At 41.7% G+C, this 19,282-nt stretch overlaps 1 protein-coding gene across 1 annotated transcript in view; it reads right to left on the bottom strand.

The window, feature by feature from the left end:
* LOC134354841 (cystathionine gamma-lyase-like) overlaps window positions 1–17,215 on the bottom strand; it is a 55,527-nt gene extending 38,312 nt beyond the window's left edge. Inside the window, exon 1 of the mRNA XM_063064222.1 lies at window positions 16,912–17,215. Coding sequence (XP_062920292.1) covers window positions 16,912–17,088 — 177 coding nt within the window. The 5' untranslated portion in view covers window positions 17,089–17,215. The remainder of the gene's footprint in view (window positions 1–16,911) is intronic.
* Between the last annotated feature and the right edge of the window lie 2,067 nt (window positions 17,216–19,282).

Below are 19,282 nucleotides of genomic sequence, written 5' to 3'. Positions count from 1 at the left end.
AAATTCTATATAAACATTTAAATGGCGTTTCAGAAATTGAGAGTTCTTCATTGAAATACTGCTCTTTGTCCATCTGGGCCATGCCATCTTTTCACAGCTGCCATCTAGCAGGACGTTTAGAAGTTGGAAGTCTCATGCCATTAGCTTCAAGAATAGCTACTTCTCTTCAACTCAAACATGAGGAATTCTGCAGATGCTGGAATTCAAGCAACACACATCGAAGTTGCTGGTGAACGCAGAAGGCCAGGCAGCATCTCTAGGAAGACTAGTCCTGACGAAGGGTCTCGGCCTGAAACGTCAACTGTACCTCTTCCTAGAGATGCTGCCTGGCCTGCTGCGTTCACCAGCAACTTCGATGTGTGTTACTTCTCTTCAACTATTCATTTTCTTTAACCTGCTCAACCCTAATTACAACCTTGGTATAGCAACACCATGACTACTTTGCATTATAATGTAGTTCTTTTTGTTCTATTTGTGTTTTTTCTAAAATTCTTTTTAATTTATGCTTAATTTATATTTTCCTTGTGAATGTTGCATCTCTACTGCTACGTGCCTGTGATGCTGCTGCATGTAAATTTTTCATTATTCTAGTGCATACCTGTACTTGTGCATACAATAAATTTGATTTTGACTTAAACTCACTTACCATTGTCCATGGATCTGATAAGAACTGCCGCCAGCCTTCAGCTTTTGATACTTAAATCATGGATTGTTATGCACATGCAACGCAAGACAACGGAAACCCACAACACTGACAAATTTTATAGGCTGATGTAGATGACAACTGTATTTAAATGTGACTTTTAAAAACATGTTGCTGTTACCATGTCTACTCCAAAATTTAATGTTTGAATTTCTTTAGTTTAGCGGCCACATAACCCAAGCTCCCACACTTGGTTTACCCAAATTTTATAAATAGACATTTTGATTGCAATCTATAATCAAACTTGTTCTTGTTTACACACTTACAAGATTAATTGTCTTTTTTTTAATCAGTTTGGAACTATTGCCTCAAACAATGGCTTCTCTTCACACTTGTGAGCAAACCAGGAGCTGGAGCAGAGACTGAAATTACGGTAGCACATCAGCAAAGCTGAGAATTTCTTGAGCAGTGCACACTCCTATTCTCCCATCAGTGGAGAAGGCACGATGAATGCTTTGTAGATGAGAACGACGAGGCAAATAGTGAAGGTATCCTCCAAGTCAATGTTACTCTAAAAGATTGTCCCTTTGAACACACTTGGGAATGATGGTTCCTCAGAGAAGTGCGGCCTGGGCTGGGAGTATGGTATCACAAGTGCATGAACTAAACAGAAGGGAAACACAAAGAGCGAAAGAACAGTAGTGACCAAGAGAACTAATTGTTAGAGAAATAGAAAGGAAGTGTTGCCTCTGATGGGTTGGTGTGAGAAGAACAACCCAAGCCCGAACATGGAGAAGACTAAGGAAATCATCATGAACTTCATGAAGGTACAGATGAAATATCCCCCTCTGCGAATACATTGCTCCTTCGTAGAGAGAGTTAAGTAAGCCAAGTTCCTTGGAGTTCACATCACGGATGGCCTCACCTGGTCCTTTGATATCCCCTCCCTGAACAAGAAGGCACAGCAGCAGCTCCACTTCCTAAGAAGATTGAGGCAAGCGAGGCTCCCACCCCCACCCCATCTTAACTGCGTTTTACAAGAGCACCAATGAGAGCTTCCTGCCAAGTTGCACTCCATCTGGTATGGGAGCAGTCGAGCATCGGATCAGAAGTCTCGACAGAGGACTGTGAGAACAGCCGAGAGGATCACAGGGGTCTTCCTACAATCTATTGGGGACGTTTATCAGGAGCACTGCATACACAGGGCCCTTAAGTATTATTCAGGATTCCACCCATCCATCCAACATCCTCTTTGACTTTCTACCATCAGGCAGGAGACTCTGATGCATAAAAACAAAACCAGTCAGGATGAGAAACAGTTTCTTCCCCCAGGCTATTAGGCTTGAACTCCCAGCCACACTGTATTTAGTGTCACTGGTTATTCTGTTCCGTACTTTACAATATTTAATATTAATGCACTTTAGTTTGTTACTTATGTGAGATTCATCGATAGATTTTATCCTTACCTTTATAATTTATCATGTGTTATGTGTGTTACTATACACCCTAGTCTGGAGAAATGTTATCTGGTTTCTAGGTTTCTATATTCATCAATAAGCATGACTTGACAAGAATCTCCGTGGGTATAGGCACAAATCCAAGAGAGGTATTTGTTATGGTGTCAAGGTCAAGAAATCACTGAACTTCTGCACAGCAGCATAAAATTAAGAGATAAATAGCTAGAAATCCTGAATTGGTTAGAACTACCAATGCAAGTATGGATAGTGATAAGGCCTTTAGATCTATAAGGCCTTCAGAGATTAAAAATATAGAAAAAAAAGGTTAAAAAGCAAGGCATCAGTGGTAGTAATCACACTACTTCCAGTGCAGGTACCAACAGAAACTGAAAAAGACTAGGGCAGATGAATGCGTAGCTGAAGCGGCAGAGCAGACAGGAGAGCTTTAACTTTGAGACAATCTCACTCCAACTCCATCTGTGACCCCATATCAAACAGGTCACGCTTCAAGTTTGCAATGCACCAGCACGGGTCATCCCTCCAATCAGCTTTGCCTTCACTCGCCTCTTCATTGTTTGCAGTGATAATTTACTACAATTTACTTCAGAAAAGGTGTCATTTTCCTCCAATGTCTCGCCTTTCGAAGTACCAGTGAGCTGCCACACGTATTTGGTAGCATCATCTTAAACTGGAAAAGGAGGTGTATATGTGACATGGGTAGCATAGTAATCATAGGAGACCTTAATGTATAGATAGACTGGTTGACTAAAACTTGCTATAATAAGGTGGAAGATGAATTCTCATTATTACCACTGGGGAGGAGTACAGAAGCCAGAAGACTCAATAATTCAAAAACAGCTTCTTCCCCTCTGCTAACAGATTTCTGAATGGCCCATAAACACCATCTCATTTCTTCATTTGTTTTACAGTATTTATTTTTGTATAATAATTTTCTATCTTGGTACCAAACTGCTGCTGGAAAATAATAAATTTCATGGCATTTAAGTCAGTGATAATTATCTCAGTCTGATTCTCACATTAAGATGTTGAAGAACACTCCTTAAAAGTAAAAATACCACAGGGAGTGTGTTGACAGAAGAAAATAAATATGGTGTGAAATAAAATTGGATTAAAAGAGTTGTAGGCCTTTTTAAAACTCAAAGAAGGACCAAGAAATTAGAATTGATTTAATTAAATAACATACACCAAGATACAATGAACAGCTCATCTTGCACGCTGTTCACACACATCAGAACATTACACAGGTCCTTTGAGGTCCAACAAGGTAACAATGAATAAAGTTCGACAGTTTAATTCGTTATCAACATTGGGGTATGAAACAACCTGTTTCTGTGCTCCACTGTACCATGTGACATATATAGCATTCCAATAAACTTCTGAAACGAATTATCTCTACTGAATTTCAAATTTTTGTCTTGGAATCAATGTGGAAGGCGTTTTCTATCATATTTAACTCTGCCAAGACTCTTCAGATTTTACAAGCACCAGCAAGTCAGCTATATATCATGAAGAAAAATGTTAATCCTCCCTTCCTAACTATAGTTTCCTTTCCCAATGAACCTCACCTGCAGATTAATTACTGCACAAACACTGAGCTCAAATTACATTTCAAATCCACTTCAAATCTTACAATCACAGAACATCAAGGTTAGACAGGCTACACAAGTCAACTCAAAATAAGTTAATTGTACTCTACATGTTTCAAGACTCCAAACAAATTGAATTTGTGAAGGTTATAGGGGTGAAATAATTAGATTAAATTCAATGTTAGAACTGAAGGTTAATGTGGTTGCTTGCTTTATGGAGAACGAAACAGTTCCAAATGTTGGTTAATATTTAAGAATTATTTTACAACTCAGCTTTTCTAACACTTAATGCATAATCCAAAAAAAAAGCTAACATTGAACAAAACATCTCTTTGGATGGTGACCTGAAACCCCATTTCTTTGATCCAAAAAGCAACACTAAAGCAGTTTGTACTGAAAGACGGATAACAAGCTTATATTTTTCAATTCCCACAAATACTGATGAGTGTACACCAAAATACTGTATTTGCCCTGTGATAGAAAACATCAATTGGCATGCTGACTTTAATTTATGAATCACAAATTTATAGTCAAATAAAAAATATTTTCTGGTTTGCAGACCTAACACAAATGTTTTGGTCTATTCGTGGCAGTGCATTTATTTATTTATTTAGATTCAGCATGGAATAGACCCTCATGTCCTTTCAGCTACTTCTAACAACCCCAATATAACCCTAACCTAATCACAGGACAATTTACAATGACAAATTAACCTACCCGACACATCCTCAGACTGTGAGGGGAAACCGGAGCACCTGGGGAAACCCATGCATTCCATGGGGAGGATGTACATAGACTCCTTACTGCAGACACCTCGAACTGTAATGACGTCACACTAACTGCTCTTGGTACAGTGGCATCCCATACGTGCCCCAGTTGAACTAGTTCAAAAAACCAGCACTGTGTAATCCACAAGTTCTTCATACTTCTTAAAAGTTCAAACAGAACACGTGATGGCATGACTGTAGGACCTGGTGCAAACACGGCAAATGGAAATTAGAAATAATAGTGAGATTTGTTGTTGTCCTGTTTCGTACCTTGTAGCCCACTGGGTGACATTTTTGCCATTTTCGTATCATTTGACTATTTTTCACTAGGCCGAGTTGCTAGTTTGACGCTCAATCTTGCACGGATGGAATCAAGGAGCTGGCCAGATTCAAACTCTGGACCATTCGCCTCGAAGTCCTGTTCTGATGCCACTACACCACCAGCGGGCATTAGTGAGAATACACCAGCACACAGTGACACAAGTATAGAAAGACAGTCTTCTAATCAAAATGGATTTCAAAACATAGACCACATTATTGAACCACTGACACCCCAAAAAATGTTCACTTGAGTGAAAAAATGGAAAGTCAATTTATTTGCAATTCCAAACCATCAGATATTATAGAGAACCGCAGATCTGAAATAAAGAGCTGGAAGCCAGAGAAGGCTGCCACTTTTCACTGAAGGACATGCCTCAGGCACTGCAACATTGGCAGCTCTGTTTTGTATATTGAGTGCTGCATGATACATTTATACTTTAATTAATGAGAAAAGTAAAATGTAGTTATTAATCATATGGAATTTTACAAAAGAGCTGAGTCAGTTTGCAAATGTCACCATCAACAGGGTCACTGCATAAAACAATGCTAAAACACTACATTGTCTAATGCAAGATGTAAAAATAAATGTAGTTTATAGTCACTGAGCACCAGTGTAGGTTTGAATTGCAGAACAGAATCTATAAGCACAAATCGACACCGATCCAAATTGCAAAATGTTTTTAACTGCCAATAAAGGGCACATATCCTCAACATGCAAGTTTAATGACAAAGTTGTGAATCAGAGTAATTGTGTGTTTCTTCATGGAAGGGAACCTTTCACAGTAGGAAACTATCTATTGCTGCTGATATGAATAGTGGAGAATTAGGTTATACAAGCAGTGGCAGAAAAAAGAACTATCTCAAGACAAAACTACAGCAAGGCATTGCAGCAGATTGCTTAATAATGCGTGAAATTAATTATCTATAAACTCAGCCAGGTGTCATTTTATTTCTAAATAGAATATGATCAAACCATATTCACATGAAAATACTGAAGTATTTGAGGTATATCTTGAGGAAAATATTGAAGAATTTGAGTTTCAGCCAGAGATTCATTCCACCGAGATACAGCACAGAGCGTCATAGGAAGTCATTCCTGCCTGTGGCTATCAAACTTTACAACTCCTCCCTTGGAGGGTCAGACACCCTGAGTCAATAGGCTGGTCCTGGATTTATTTCATAATTTACTGGCATAATTTACATATTACTATTTAACTATTATGGTTCTATTACTATTTATTATTTATGGTGCAACTGTAACGAAAATCAATTTCCCCAGGATCAATAAAGTATGACTATGACTAGTCAAAGAGAGTTATAACTTAATTATTCAAAAGTGATGGGTAGATAGATACTTTATTGATCCCAAAGGAAATTACAGTGTCACAGTAGCAATACAAGTACACAGACATAAATATTAGGAGAGTAGAAAGAATAAAAATAAGTTACCACTAACAGTCCAACAGAAGAGGGTAATCTCTTCCCCGGCTATAGATTAGCTCATTATAGAGCCTAATGGCTGAGGCACAGCCTTTAACAGCGCTCTCTGGAGCAGCACAGTTGTCTTAGTTTGTTACTAAAAGTGCTCCACTGTTCAGCCAAGGTGGCATGTAGAGGATGAGAAACATTTTCCAGAATTGCCAGGATTTTCCGTAGATTCCTTTGTTCTACCACAGCCTCCAATGTGTCCAGATTGACTCTTGTAACAGAGGCAGCCTTTCTAATCAGTTTATTGAGCCTGTTGGCATCACCTGTGTTGATGCCATTACCCTAGCACACCAACGCATGGAGGACTGTACTGGTGACAACAGACTGGTAGAACATGTGAAGGAGAGACCTGCATACTCCAAAGGACCTCAGTCTCCTCAGGAAATAGAGGTGACTCTGGCCCTTCCTGTACACAGCCTCTGTGTTGGCACTCCACTCAAGTCTGTCATCCAGGTTTCCCCCCGCAGATTCTTGTAGGTCCTCACCATCAGTACCAACGGAACAGTGCTTGGTCTTCCTAAAGCCCATCAATAGGTCAATAGGTACATTTAATGAGAAATGCATACAATATACATCCTGAAATTCTTTTTCTTTGCAAATGTCCACAAAAACAGAGGAGTGCCCCAAAGAATGAATGACAGTTAAATGTTAGAACCCCAAAGACCCCCCCCCAGCTCCCCCCTCCCACACACAAACAGCAACAAGGCAACAACCCCCCTCCTCCCTAGCAAAAAAACATCAGCGCCCCCCCCCACCAAGCACTCAAGCGTGCAACAAAGCATCAATAAAGACACAGACTTGCAGTATCCCAAAGACTACTCGTTCACCTGGTATTTGACATACCACAGACTCTCTCTCTCACTAATAAGGGAAAAAGAGCTGCCCCCGTTTCACTGCAAGAGGCAGACATAACAAAACAACTCGCCAATTTATGGTCTTAAAAGTCTGTTGCGCCACTTTTTCCAAGCTCTGTGCCACTGGGCACACAGCCACCAGCAAACACGCAGCTTCATTACTGATGTTGAGCTGCAGATGATTCAGCTTGCACAATTTGACAAAGTCCAAAAACCAGAACCTGTATTTATCTTTCCATCCTCCCTTTGTACACCTAACTTTTGCTGAGTCGTCAGAGAATTTCTGCAGATGACATAACTCAGTGTTGTACCTAAAGTCCAAGGTATACAAGGTGAACAGGAAGGGAGCCAATACAGTTCCCCGTAAGGCCTCAGTGCTGCTTAGAGCTATGTCTGACACACAGCTCTGAAGCCGCACAAACTATGGTCCGCCAGTCAGGTAGTCCATTGTTCAGGATACAATGGAAGTGCCAACCTGTATTGAATGGAGCTTTCTCCCCAGCAAAGAGGTCAGTATGGTACTGAAGGCACTTGATACATCAGAAACATGACCCTCACAGTGCTGCCCCGCTTATTGGAATGGGAGGATGCTCTGCAGAACAGGTAGATGACAGCACTGTCGAGCCCAGTGTGCTCCCAGTAGGCAAACTGCAGGGGATCGACGGCCGATCTGACCAGGGGTCGGAGGTGAGCCAGGACCAATCTTTCTACAGTCTTCATGATGTGTGCGGTCAGAGCCACTGGACGGTAGTCATTCAAGTCTTTCCGGTGGCCCTCCTTCGGTACAAAGACCACACAAGATGTTTTCCACATAGTCACGACCCTTGCTAGACTGAGACTCATATTGAAAATGCGCTGGAGTACTCCACATTACAGCTCAGCACACTCCTCCTGGACCTTGGGGTTTACATCATATGGTCCCAATGCTTTGCCATGTCTGAGTTTCCCCAGAGCCCTTCTCACCTGCTCAGTAGTGAAGAGGAGTCCACGATGACTGGGGAGTTGCTGGGAGGTAGGGGCTGGGAGAGGTGAAGATCGGCTGGTACGTGGAGGTGTGGATGGTAGATGCAGGGCAAGGAAAAGATGTAGACAGTGGTAGCCTGTGTTAAAATCCACCTGTTGAATTGGAGGGGGGGGAGGAGGGAGGAAGGGAGGCAATGGTGCTGAGGGAGCACTGGGTGCCTCAGCACCTGGACTGGTACTGTTGAGTGAGTGAGGGCTTTTCCTTTTGCAGTGAAGAAGGATGGGAGGCAATTTGATAGAGGTGTATAAGATGATAAGAGGCATAAACAGAGAGGACGACAATGTCTTTTTCCCTAGGGGACAATGACCAGTACGAGAGAATATGTTTTTAAGGCGATTGGGGGGAAAATATAAAAGGGATTTTACACAGAGGTATTGCTTTTTAAAATACGGCGTGATAAGTACATGACACCGCTGGGGATGGTGGTTGAGGCAGATAGATTAAGGAATTTAAGAGGCTCTTAGATGGGCACATGGATGAATGATAAATGGAGGGCTATGTGGAAAGGAAAGGCTAGATTGATCTTACAGTAAAATGTCAGCAAAGCATTGTGGGCCTGTACTATACTGCTCTGTTCTATGTACTGTGAAATGTAAAGTATAGAGATAAATTATGGCAGGACACAAGAAGGTTGGTGATATGGCCAGATGCATTATAAATGGTCTATTGTGAAGAAATGTGAAATGAACGAAGAATGTGAGCAGAGAATATAAAATTAAAAATATTGTCCAAAAAGGATGCAGAAGCAGAGGTATCCGAGAGTAAGTGTGCACATATCATTGAAAACATCAGGGCAGGTGAAGAAATAGTTAATAAGTGTAGACAGTTCTGGGCTTTACCAAAGAGATGGACTACAGAGACATACAGCACGAAAAAGGCCCTTCGGCCCAAAATTATCCGTGCCAACCAAGATGCCTATTTAAGCTAATCCCATTTTCCAGCCCTTGGTCCATATCCTTCCAAATTTATCATCCATATACCTGTCCAATGCATCTAATGGATGCCTCAACCACCTCCTCTCGCATCTGGCTCCATATATCCACTATGCAGTGTAAAACAAGTTGACCCTCGAGTTCTTATCTGTAACCTTTCACCTGTAACCTTAAAACTATATCCACCAGTTGTCAATTCCCCAACCCTGGAAAATAGATCACTCGCCTATCTACGCCCCTTGTGATTTTAATCACCCCTCTGTCTCCTGCTTCCAAGGGGTAAATGCCCAATCTGTCTGACCTCTCCCTCATGTCAGTCTCTCAAGTCCCGGTAATATCCTTGCAAATCTTTTTTGCAGTCTTTCCAGTTTAATCACATTTTTCCTAAAACAGGGTGACCAAAACTGAAGACAATACTCCAATATAAAAGCAGGGAAGTCATGATGAATCTTTATAACACACTGGTTTGTCCTTGACTCGAGGTCTTGTTCACTACATTATAGAAAGATGCAAGGTAGCAGTGGGGATTCAGGGAAAAAAATCATGGAAGTGATTGTTGGGAAGTAGGGTTACTGTTACACAAATAAGATTTCAAAGGCAGTAAGAGTATTCTTTTAAAGCAAATGAAGGGGGATTTGATAAGAGCTTCTGAAACAAAGAGGGGTCCAAATAAATTAGATTTGGGAGATTATTCCTTTAAGTGGATAGAAGAGGTCAAGGATTTGAGATCATAGGTATAAAATAAAGGGGAGATGATTAACAGTTGCACAAGAACAGAGCATATTGGAACAATATTTGAAGACATTGTGGTAGCAGGATCCACTGTGGCCTTCAAAAGGGAAATGCTCAGATATACTCAATCAGCAGCAATCAATCAACGATCGGAAGTATGAGAAGAAACAGCTCTCACAGGCTCACCACGTGAATACGCAAGGCATCGATTCATGGCAGTTTGGTTTTTTGAGAAGTGTCCAACCAGCAATAAGGATTGATTGGCAAGAACAAATTAAAATAAGCCGGGGGCAAGCAGAGCGACCCATGGTTGGAGCAGACAGTGCTAGAGTGGGGATTTTCAGATTTTAGCTCTTTGAGACTAGAGCGAGGAGAGGCTTGAGGAAGGTGGGGGGGCAATAAAGCTGCAGGCTGATTTTTTTCCAGTTTATTTATTGTTTCCTTTTTTATATTTGCATCATTAGAACAGTAGGAAAGCCAGGCAGGATAGTTCAATGCTCCTCTTGCAAGATGTGGGAAAACATGGAGACCTCCAGTATCCATGACTACTTCACCTGCAAGAAGTGCATCCAGCTGCAGCTTCTAATGCTCTGTGTTAGGGAGATGGAGCTGGAACTGGATAAATTCCGGATCACTCCAGATGTTGAGGGGGTGATAGATAGGACGTAGTTACACCAAAGGTGCAGGACACAGGATAATGGGTGGCAGTCAGGGAGGGGAAAGGGTTAAACAGCCAGTGTGGAGTACCCCTGTGACCATCCCCCTTAACAACAGGTAGACCACTTTGGATACTGCAGAGGAAAGTCACAGCAGTCAGGTGTCTGGCACTGAATCTGGCTCTGTGACTCAGAAAGAAAGGAGGGAGAAGAGGGGAGCTCTGGTGATAAGGGAACAGAAAGGAGATTCTGTGGATGAGAACAAGATTCCTGGATGGTACCTTGCCTCCCGGTTCGGGACATCTCGGATTGAGTTCTCTGTGTTCTTAAGTGGGAGGGTGAACAGACAGGGGTTGTGGTCCATGTAGGTACCAATGACATGAGTAGGAAGAGTGACAAGGTTCTGCATAGGGAGTTCAGGGAGTTAAAATGAAAGGACAGAACCTCCAGGGTTGTGATCGCAGTATTGCCACCCCTGCCGCATGCTGGTGAGGCTAGAAATAGGAAGATCATACAGTTTAACATGTGTCTAAGAAGTTGGTGCAGGAGGGAGGGTGTCAGATTTTTGGATCATTGGGCTCTCCTCCACAAGACAGTGGGACCTGTGCAGAAGGGACAGTTTGCAGCTGAACTGGAGGGAGTCTTGTATCCTCATGGGAAGGTTTGCTAGTGCTGCACGGGGAAGGGGTGGGAGGTTAAACTAGACTTGCAGGGGGATGGGAAGCAGAGTGCCAGAACAGATAGTGGAGAGGTTGTGAAGACATGTTGATAAGACCTCAGACAAAGTGAGGAATGTAAAGGTTCAGCACGGTGCAACTAGTGTCCCGAGTTGTGTATATTTCAATGCAAGAAGTATCGTAGGAAAGGCGAATGAGCTCAGGGCATGGAACAACACATGGAATTATTATTTTATAGCTATTAGTGACACTTGGTTGCAGGAGGGGCAGGACTGCCAGCTCAAAATTCTGGAATTCCGTGACAGGGCAGGAAGGATTAAAGGAGAAGGGGCGGTATTACTTACTGCAGTGTTCAGTCAAGACAGATTAGATTAATTCATCTCATGACATATTATGGGTGGATTGAGGAATAAGAAAGGTATGACAAACCAGCAATCCGCGGGATTTAGAGGAACACATTTGTAGAGAGATCGCAGATGATTACGAAAAAAAACACAAGGTTGCTATTGAAAGTGATTTTAACTTCCTATATATTGACTGGGACTCCCATACTACAAAAGGGCTAGATGGGATAAAGTTTGTCAAATGTATTCGGGAAAGATTCCTTAAACAGTACATACAAGTTCCAATGTGAGAGTTTCAATACTTGACCTCCTATTGGGGAACGAGACAGGGCAGGTGACCGAAGATTGTGCTGGGGAACACTTTGCATCTAATGATCAAAATGCCATTAGTTTCAAAGTAAAAATGGAAAAAGATCAGTCTGGTCCATGGGTTCAGATTCTAAATTTTGATGGTATCAGATAGGAGCTGCCAAGTGGGGATTGCGATAGATTGTTTTCTGGCAAAGGTGCACCTGATTAATGGGAGGCTTTCAAAAATGAAATTTTGAGAGTTCAAAGCATTTATGTGCCTGTCAGAATAAAAGGTAACAATAACAGATTTAGGGAACGTTGGTTTTCAAGAGATATTGAGGCCCTGGATAAAAACAAAAGTGCCACAAAGCAGGTATGGACAGGTAGGTACAAATGAGGTACTTATGAAATATAGGAAATGCAAAAGAACACTTAAGAAAGAAATCAGGAGGGCTAAAAGACAGCATGATTGCTCTAGCAGACAAGGTGAAGGGGAATCCCAAGGGATTCTACAGATTCTTTGTCGGGAAGAAGGAAGAAAAAGAAACTAGTAAAGTTGTTTCCACCGTTAATGATAAACAGAGAATAAGAGATGGAAAATTTCTTAAATGCATTTATTTTAATGCTAGGAGCATTATAAGAAAGGTGGATGAGCTTAAAGCATAGATTGATACCTGGAAGTATGATGTGGTAGCTATTAGTGAAACATGGTTGCAGGAGGGGTGTGATTGGCAACTAAATATTCCTGGATTTAATTGCTTCAGGTGTGATAGAATCGGAGGGACAAGAGGGGGAGGTGTTGCATTGCTTGTCAGAGAAAATATTACTGCGGTGCTCTGGCAGAATAGATTAGAGGGCACATCTAGGATGGCTATTTGGGTGGAATTGAGGAATGGGAAATGTGTAGTAACACTTATGGGGGTGTATTATAGACCACCAAATAGGGAGCAAGAGTTGGAGGAGCAAATTTGAACGGAGATAGCAGATATTTGTAGTAAGCACAAGTTTGTGATTGTGGGAGATTTTAATTTTCCTCACATAGACTGGGAAGCCCATACTGTAAAAGGGCTGGATGGTTTGGAGTTTGTAAAAAATGTGTGCAGGATAGTTTTTTGCAGCAATACATAGAGGTATCAACTAGAGAAGGGGCAGTGTTGGATCTCCTGTTAGGGAATGAGATAAGTCAGGTGACAGAGGTTTGTGTTGGGGAGCACTTCGGGTCCAGTGATCACAATGCCATTAGTTTCAATATAATTATGGAGAAGGATAGGTCTGGACCCAGGGTTGAGATTTTTGATTGGAGAAAGGCTAACTTTGAGGAGATGCGAAAGGATTTAGAATGAGTGGATTGGGACAACTTGTTTTATGGGAAGAATGTAATGGAGAAATGGAGGTTATTTAAAGGAGAAATTTTGAGAGTACAGAATCTTTACGTTCTTGTTAGGTTGAAAGGAAAGGTTAGAAGTTTGAGAGAGCCATGGTTTTCAAGGGATATTGGAAACTTGGTTCAAAAAAAGAGATATCTACAATAAATATAGGCAGCATGGAGTAAATGAGGTGCTCGAGGAATATAAAGAATGTAAAAAGAATCTTAAGAAAGAAATTAGAAAAGCTAAAAGATATGAGGTTGCTTTGGCAAGTAAGGTGAAAATAAATCCCAAGGGTTTCTACCATTATATTAATAGCAAAAGGATAGTGAGGGATAAAATTGGTCCCTTAGAGAATCAGAGTGGACAGCTATGTGTGGAGCCAAAAGAGATGGGGGAAGATTCAAAACAATTTCTTTTCTTCGGTATTCACTAAGGAGAAGGATATTGAATTGTGTAAGATAAGGGAAACAGGTAGGGAAGTTATGGAAACTATGATGATTAAAGAGGAAGTACTGGAGCTTTTAAGAAATATAAAAGTGGATAAGTCTCCGGGTCCTGACAGGATATTCCCTAGGACCTTGAGGGAAATTAGTGTGGAAATAGCAGGGGCTTTGACAGAAATATTTCAAATGTCATTAGAGACAGGGATGGTGCTGGAGGATTGGTGTATTGCTCATGTTGTTCCATTGTTTAAAAAGGATTCTAAGAGTAAATCTAACAATTATCAGCCTGTGAGTTTGATGTCAGTGGTGGGTAAATTGATGGAAAGTATTCTTAGCGATGGTATATATAATTATCTGGATAGACAGGGTCTGTTTAGGAACAGTCATCATGGATTTGTGTGTGGAAGGTCATGTTTGACAAATCTTACTGAATTTTTTGAAGAGGTTACTAGGAAAGTTGGTAAGAGTAAAGCGGTGGATGTTGTCGATATGGACTTCAGTAAGGCCTTTGACAAGGTCCCACACGGAAGGTTAGTTAGGAAGGTTCAATCGTTAGGTATTAATATTGAAGTAGTAAAATCGATTCAGCAGTGGCTGGATGGGAGACGCCAGAGAGTAGTGGAGGATAACTGTTTGTCAGATTGGAGGCCAGTGACTAGTGGTGTGCCTCAGGGATCTGTACTGGGTCCATTGTTATTTGTCATATACATTAATGATCTGGATGAAGGGGTGGTAAATTGGATGAGTAAGTAAGCAGATGATACCAAGATAGGTGGAGTTGTGGATAATGAAGGTTTTCAAAGCTTGCAGAGAGATTTAGGCCAGTTAGAAGAGTGGGCTGAAAGATGGCAGATGGAGTTTAATGCTGAAAAATGTGAGGTGCTACATTTTGGTAGGGCTAATCAAAATAGGACATACATGGTAAATGGTAGGGCATTGAAGAATGCAGTAGAACAGAGGGATCTAGGAATAATGGTGCATAGTTCCCTGAAGGTGGAATCTCATGTGGATAGGGTGGTGAAGAAAGCTTTTGGTATGCTGGCCTTTATAAATCAGACCATTGAGTATAGGAGTTGGAATGTAATGTTGAAATTGTACAAGGCATTGGTGAGGCAAAATTTGGAGTATTGTGTACAGTATTGGTCACCGAATTATAGGAAAGATATCAACAAAACAGAGAGAGTACAGAGAAGATTTACTAGACTGTTACCTGGGTTTCATCACCTAAGTTACAGAGAAAGGTTGAACAAGTTGGGTCTCTATTCTTTGGAACGTAAAAAGTTGAGGGGGGACTTGATAGAGGTATTTAAAATTATGAGGGGGATAGATAGAGTTGACATGGATAGGCTTTTTCCATTGAGAGTGGGGGAGATTCAAACAAGAGAACGTGAGTTGAGAGTTAAAGGGCAAAAGTTTAGGGGTAACATGACAGGGAATTTCTTTACTCAGAGAGTGGTAGCTGTATGGAACGAGCTTCCAGCGAAAGTGGTTGAGGCAGGTTCGATGCTGTCGTTTGAAGTTAAATTGGACAGCTATATGGACAGGAAAGGAATGGAGGGTTATGGGCTGGGTGCAGGTCGGTGGGACTAGGTGAGAGTGAGAGTTCGGCACGGACTAGAAGGGCAGAGATGGCTTGTTTCCATGCTGTAATTGTTATATGATTATATATTAAGAGCAAAAGGATTGCAAGGAACAAGACTGGTCCTCTGGAAGATCAGAATGGTAATCTAAGTGTGGAGCCACAACAGATGGTGGAGATCATAAATGGATTTATTGCATCTGTATTACTCAGGGAAACAGACACAAAGTCTATACAAGTGAGGCAAACAGCAACAAGGACATAGACCACAGACATAGCAACAAAGGGATCTGGGAATACAGATTCATAATTCATTAGAAGTGGTGGAACAGGTAGATAGGGTCGTAAAGAAAGCTTTTGGCACATTGACCTTCATAAATCAAAGTACTGAATACAGGAGATGGGATGTTGGTGAGGCCTAATTTGGAGCATCGTGTGCAGTTTTGGTCACCTACCTACAGGAAACATGAAAACAAGGTTGAAAGAGTGCAGAGAAAATTTACAAGGATGTTATCGGGACTGGAGGACCCGAGTTTAAGGAAAGATTGAACAGTTCGGACTTTATTCCTTGGAACTTAGAAAATTGAGGGAAGATTTTCAAAAAAGAGATGGATAGAGCTCTTAAAGATAGCGGAATCAAAGGTTGTGGGGATAAGGCAGGAACTGGATACTGATTGTGGATGATCAGCCATGATCACAGTGAATGGCGGTGCTGACTCGAAGGGCCAAATGGCCTACTCCTGCACCTATTGTCTATTGATTTGATAGAGGTATACAAAATTATGAATAGTACAGATAAGAGAAATGAAAGCAGGCTTTTTCCGCTAGAGATCACGGATTAAAAGTGAAAGGTGAAAAGTTTATGGGGAACATGAAAGGAAACTTCTTCACTCGGAGTGTGGGGAGAGTGTAGAATGAGCTACTAGCACAAGTGGTGCATGCAGGCTTGATTTCAGTGTTTAAGATAAGTTTGGTTAGGTACATGGATTGTAGGGGTATGGAGGACTATGGTCTGTGCGTAGGTCGAGGGGAGTAGGCAGTTTAAATAGAAGGCACGGCCTAGATGGGCCGAATGGCCTGCTTCTGTGCTGTATTTTTCTATGATTCTATACAATGACGAATGGGCCCGGGTGCAGTTAGTGAGTTAATTTAGTGGACAAGCAGGTATAGACACAGCTAGCTGAATTTCCTTCGTTTCTTACCGATAACATTTTGTCTTTGCAATCAACGTGTACTAAGCGCTACAAGTACTAGAATAAAAGATTAATATAAAACTCAGAATATTAATCTCGATTTTATGCAAGAACACTTCCAAAAGCGGAGTTCCTAATTCTCAGTCACGCAAATCAATCTTACATTATGATTTTCAGAACCAAAATCATTTCTCCGTAGCGTACTGATCGGTCTCATTCATTATTCTCTTTGTGCTTTCCGAAATATCGATAACATCTAAAAACATGACTAAATTTAGCATTGTGGCTTTACATACAAAGGGTACTTTATGCAAAATTTCCAGTTCTTCTGGTTGGTAAGTTACCGGTGCCTTGTATCCATGCACAAGACAATATTAGTAGCATTCTTAGAGAAGTTTAAATGGCATCCTAATTTTACTTCTGACGACGATATATTGCAAAGGCCGCGTGCACATCGGACAAATCAACACATTGGGCCTTTCCTCTCCCTCCCTTTACCGTTATTAACAGCGGAAACAGAACTTGCCACTCACTGCAAATTTCCCAGGGCCAACCTGCTTAAACGTGGTTGACATGGAAATTGGAGGCACTACTGCCATTGACTTCCACTGTTCGGGTTCCTGCCCCGCATGAACAGCCTGGGTGGAAAAATGTTCAAAAGGAGGCTGCAAGCCGCTCAAAAGGTCGTTTTCTTTATCCCCTGTAGCCATTATCGGTTCTCCTTTCCGTTCAATAACCTACTGAAACACTGAGCACCAAAAGAATTCGCCTTCCGCCGGAACACAGAAAATGAGGACGACGATATACGAATGGCGGGCGGCTGCGTGACCTTCTGGCGTCACAAAATTTGTCCTCCGTAACCAGTAAAATGCTGCTTACTAACCCAACTTCCTTCAGTGTGGTCCCATTCGCTGAAAACAATACAATAAACTCGCAGCTGAACAAAATAGAGGCAGTTTAATAAAATTAAACAATAATAGACTGAATATTGTGTTCAGTAGGTGGTCAAATATTATATTATCCAGCTACTCTCCATAGGTTTTTGTACATTATTTGCGATTCCAACCCCGTATGCAGGAACATACGGGGGATGAATGTACGAATTATTTCACACTGAAAATCAACCCTGCCTGGAAATTCCGAAACGCAACCTAATGCAAGAAATTGTGCAATCAAAAGTCATCTTAACCCTGAGAACAGTACTGCAGTCATTTCTGGGCATCTGAGCTTCTGACGGGAAATTCAATCCCTGACAATCTGGGGGAACATGTGTTTGCATGATCGCCACTATTCTAGCGTAGAATTCAGCCAAGTAATGTCAGCAATCATGCAAGACCGATCATTTGCTTCTACCTCGACTTCACATCGTTATTTTAAATTTTAGAATGTTTTTATTTAACTACGAATCCTCCAGCTTCTGTCAACATTGCTTATTCTGAAACTGCTCTGTTTAAAAGGCCGACACCTAAACTACTCTGTTCTCACTAAGATCTATGCCTTCTTACAATTTCAAACATAGTCTCATATACTGCATGTGCTAGGGCTGTTTTTCCAATGGCGTCAAAGGAACTGTCATACTCAGCTTCTTAGCTTCCGATTAATTCCAGGTTGCTGGCACTAATCTCTTCCAAATGTTATAGTTCGCTGCTCATTAGCACCACCTTTGTCCAGACTCAAGCAAAGAGCAGTTTATTCTGGAAAAGAGTACAGTTGATATTTCAGGCAGAGACCTGACCACTCTTTTCCATAAATGCTGCCTGAGTTCAACCATCATTTTGTGTGTGTTGCTCGGATTTCCGGCATCTGCAGATTTTCTCTTGATTGTGAGCAGTTTATTCTGTTTTCCTTCGAGCTCAGTGACAAGCAGAAGGGGCCTGGGGAACTCATTACTACAGATCAGGAAGAAATTGCAATGGACAAAGCAGGTAGCTATCCAAAAGACAAAGGAAATAGTGACAGCAGACATGGCGCTCACACATTACGAACCACATCACCACACATTGTTCAGGATGCCAACATGTCCAGAAGAAAGGTGTCCCAGAGTCAACTCCTGCAGCCGCCTCAGAGGAGGCCCCAGAGCCTGAGATTGTTTCACAGCCACAAGTCTCACCAGCCAGGCAGATTGACCTCCATTGTCAGAAGAGACGTTATCCCACAAGAGTAAGAAATTCTCTGCAGCAATTAAATCTTTAGACCTGAATGGGACAATCTAAAATTTACTATGCTGTGGATGTCTGTATAATAGTTGTATTATGTAGTATATATGCTTGCCCATGTAAGTTGAGATGCATTCTATATTGATTCTGGAGTATATAGTGAAGCAGAGAGGAGTGTAGTGTATTTAATATTTCAGTTGTTGGTGTTTCGTATGGCAGGTGTTTTTCTCTTCACACTTCTGATGAAGTTGAACAGGGCACGACTGCGCAAGCGCGTGTTAGTCAGACCGTGAGGCAGCAAGAGTGTTTAAAAGAGAGAAGTTTGTGGAAGTTGATCATTTCTTCAGCAGTTGAACAGGGCACGACTGCGCAAGTGCGTGTAAGTCAGACTGTGAGGCAGCGGGAGCGTTTAAAAGAGAGAAGATTAATGGAGTGGGCAAGGTGGTAGCGGTCGAAGGAGTAGAGGGAGGCAGAGTAGGAAGGCTTTGGCTCCTGAGGCTTCAGCGACCAGAGGCTGAGGAAGAGCTTCATTCCAAGTGAGATAAGGCCAGGTAAGTTCCTTTAATAAATCTAATTACCTTAAGAGTAGGTAATGGAGGCAGCAGTTAAGGCAGTTGAGTGCTCCGTATGCAGTATGTGGGAAGACAGGGCGAGCACAATTGTCCCTGATGACTACACCTGCAAAAGGTGCATCCAGCTGCAGCTCCTGACAAACCGAGTTGGGGAACTGGAGCTGGAGCTGGATGAA

This window comes from Mobula hypostoma, chromosome 12 (genome assembly GCF_963921235.1).
Source record: "Mobula hypostoma chromosome 12, sMobHyp1.1, whole genome shotgun sequence".
NCBI lineage: Eukaryota > Metazoa > Chordata > Chondrichthyes > Myliobatiformes > Myliobatidae > Mobula > Mobula hypostoma.
This window is presented reverse-complemented; position numbering and strand designations above follow the sequence as displayed.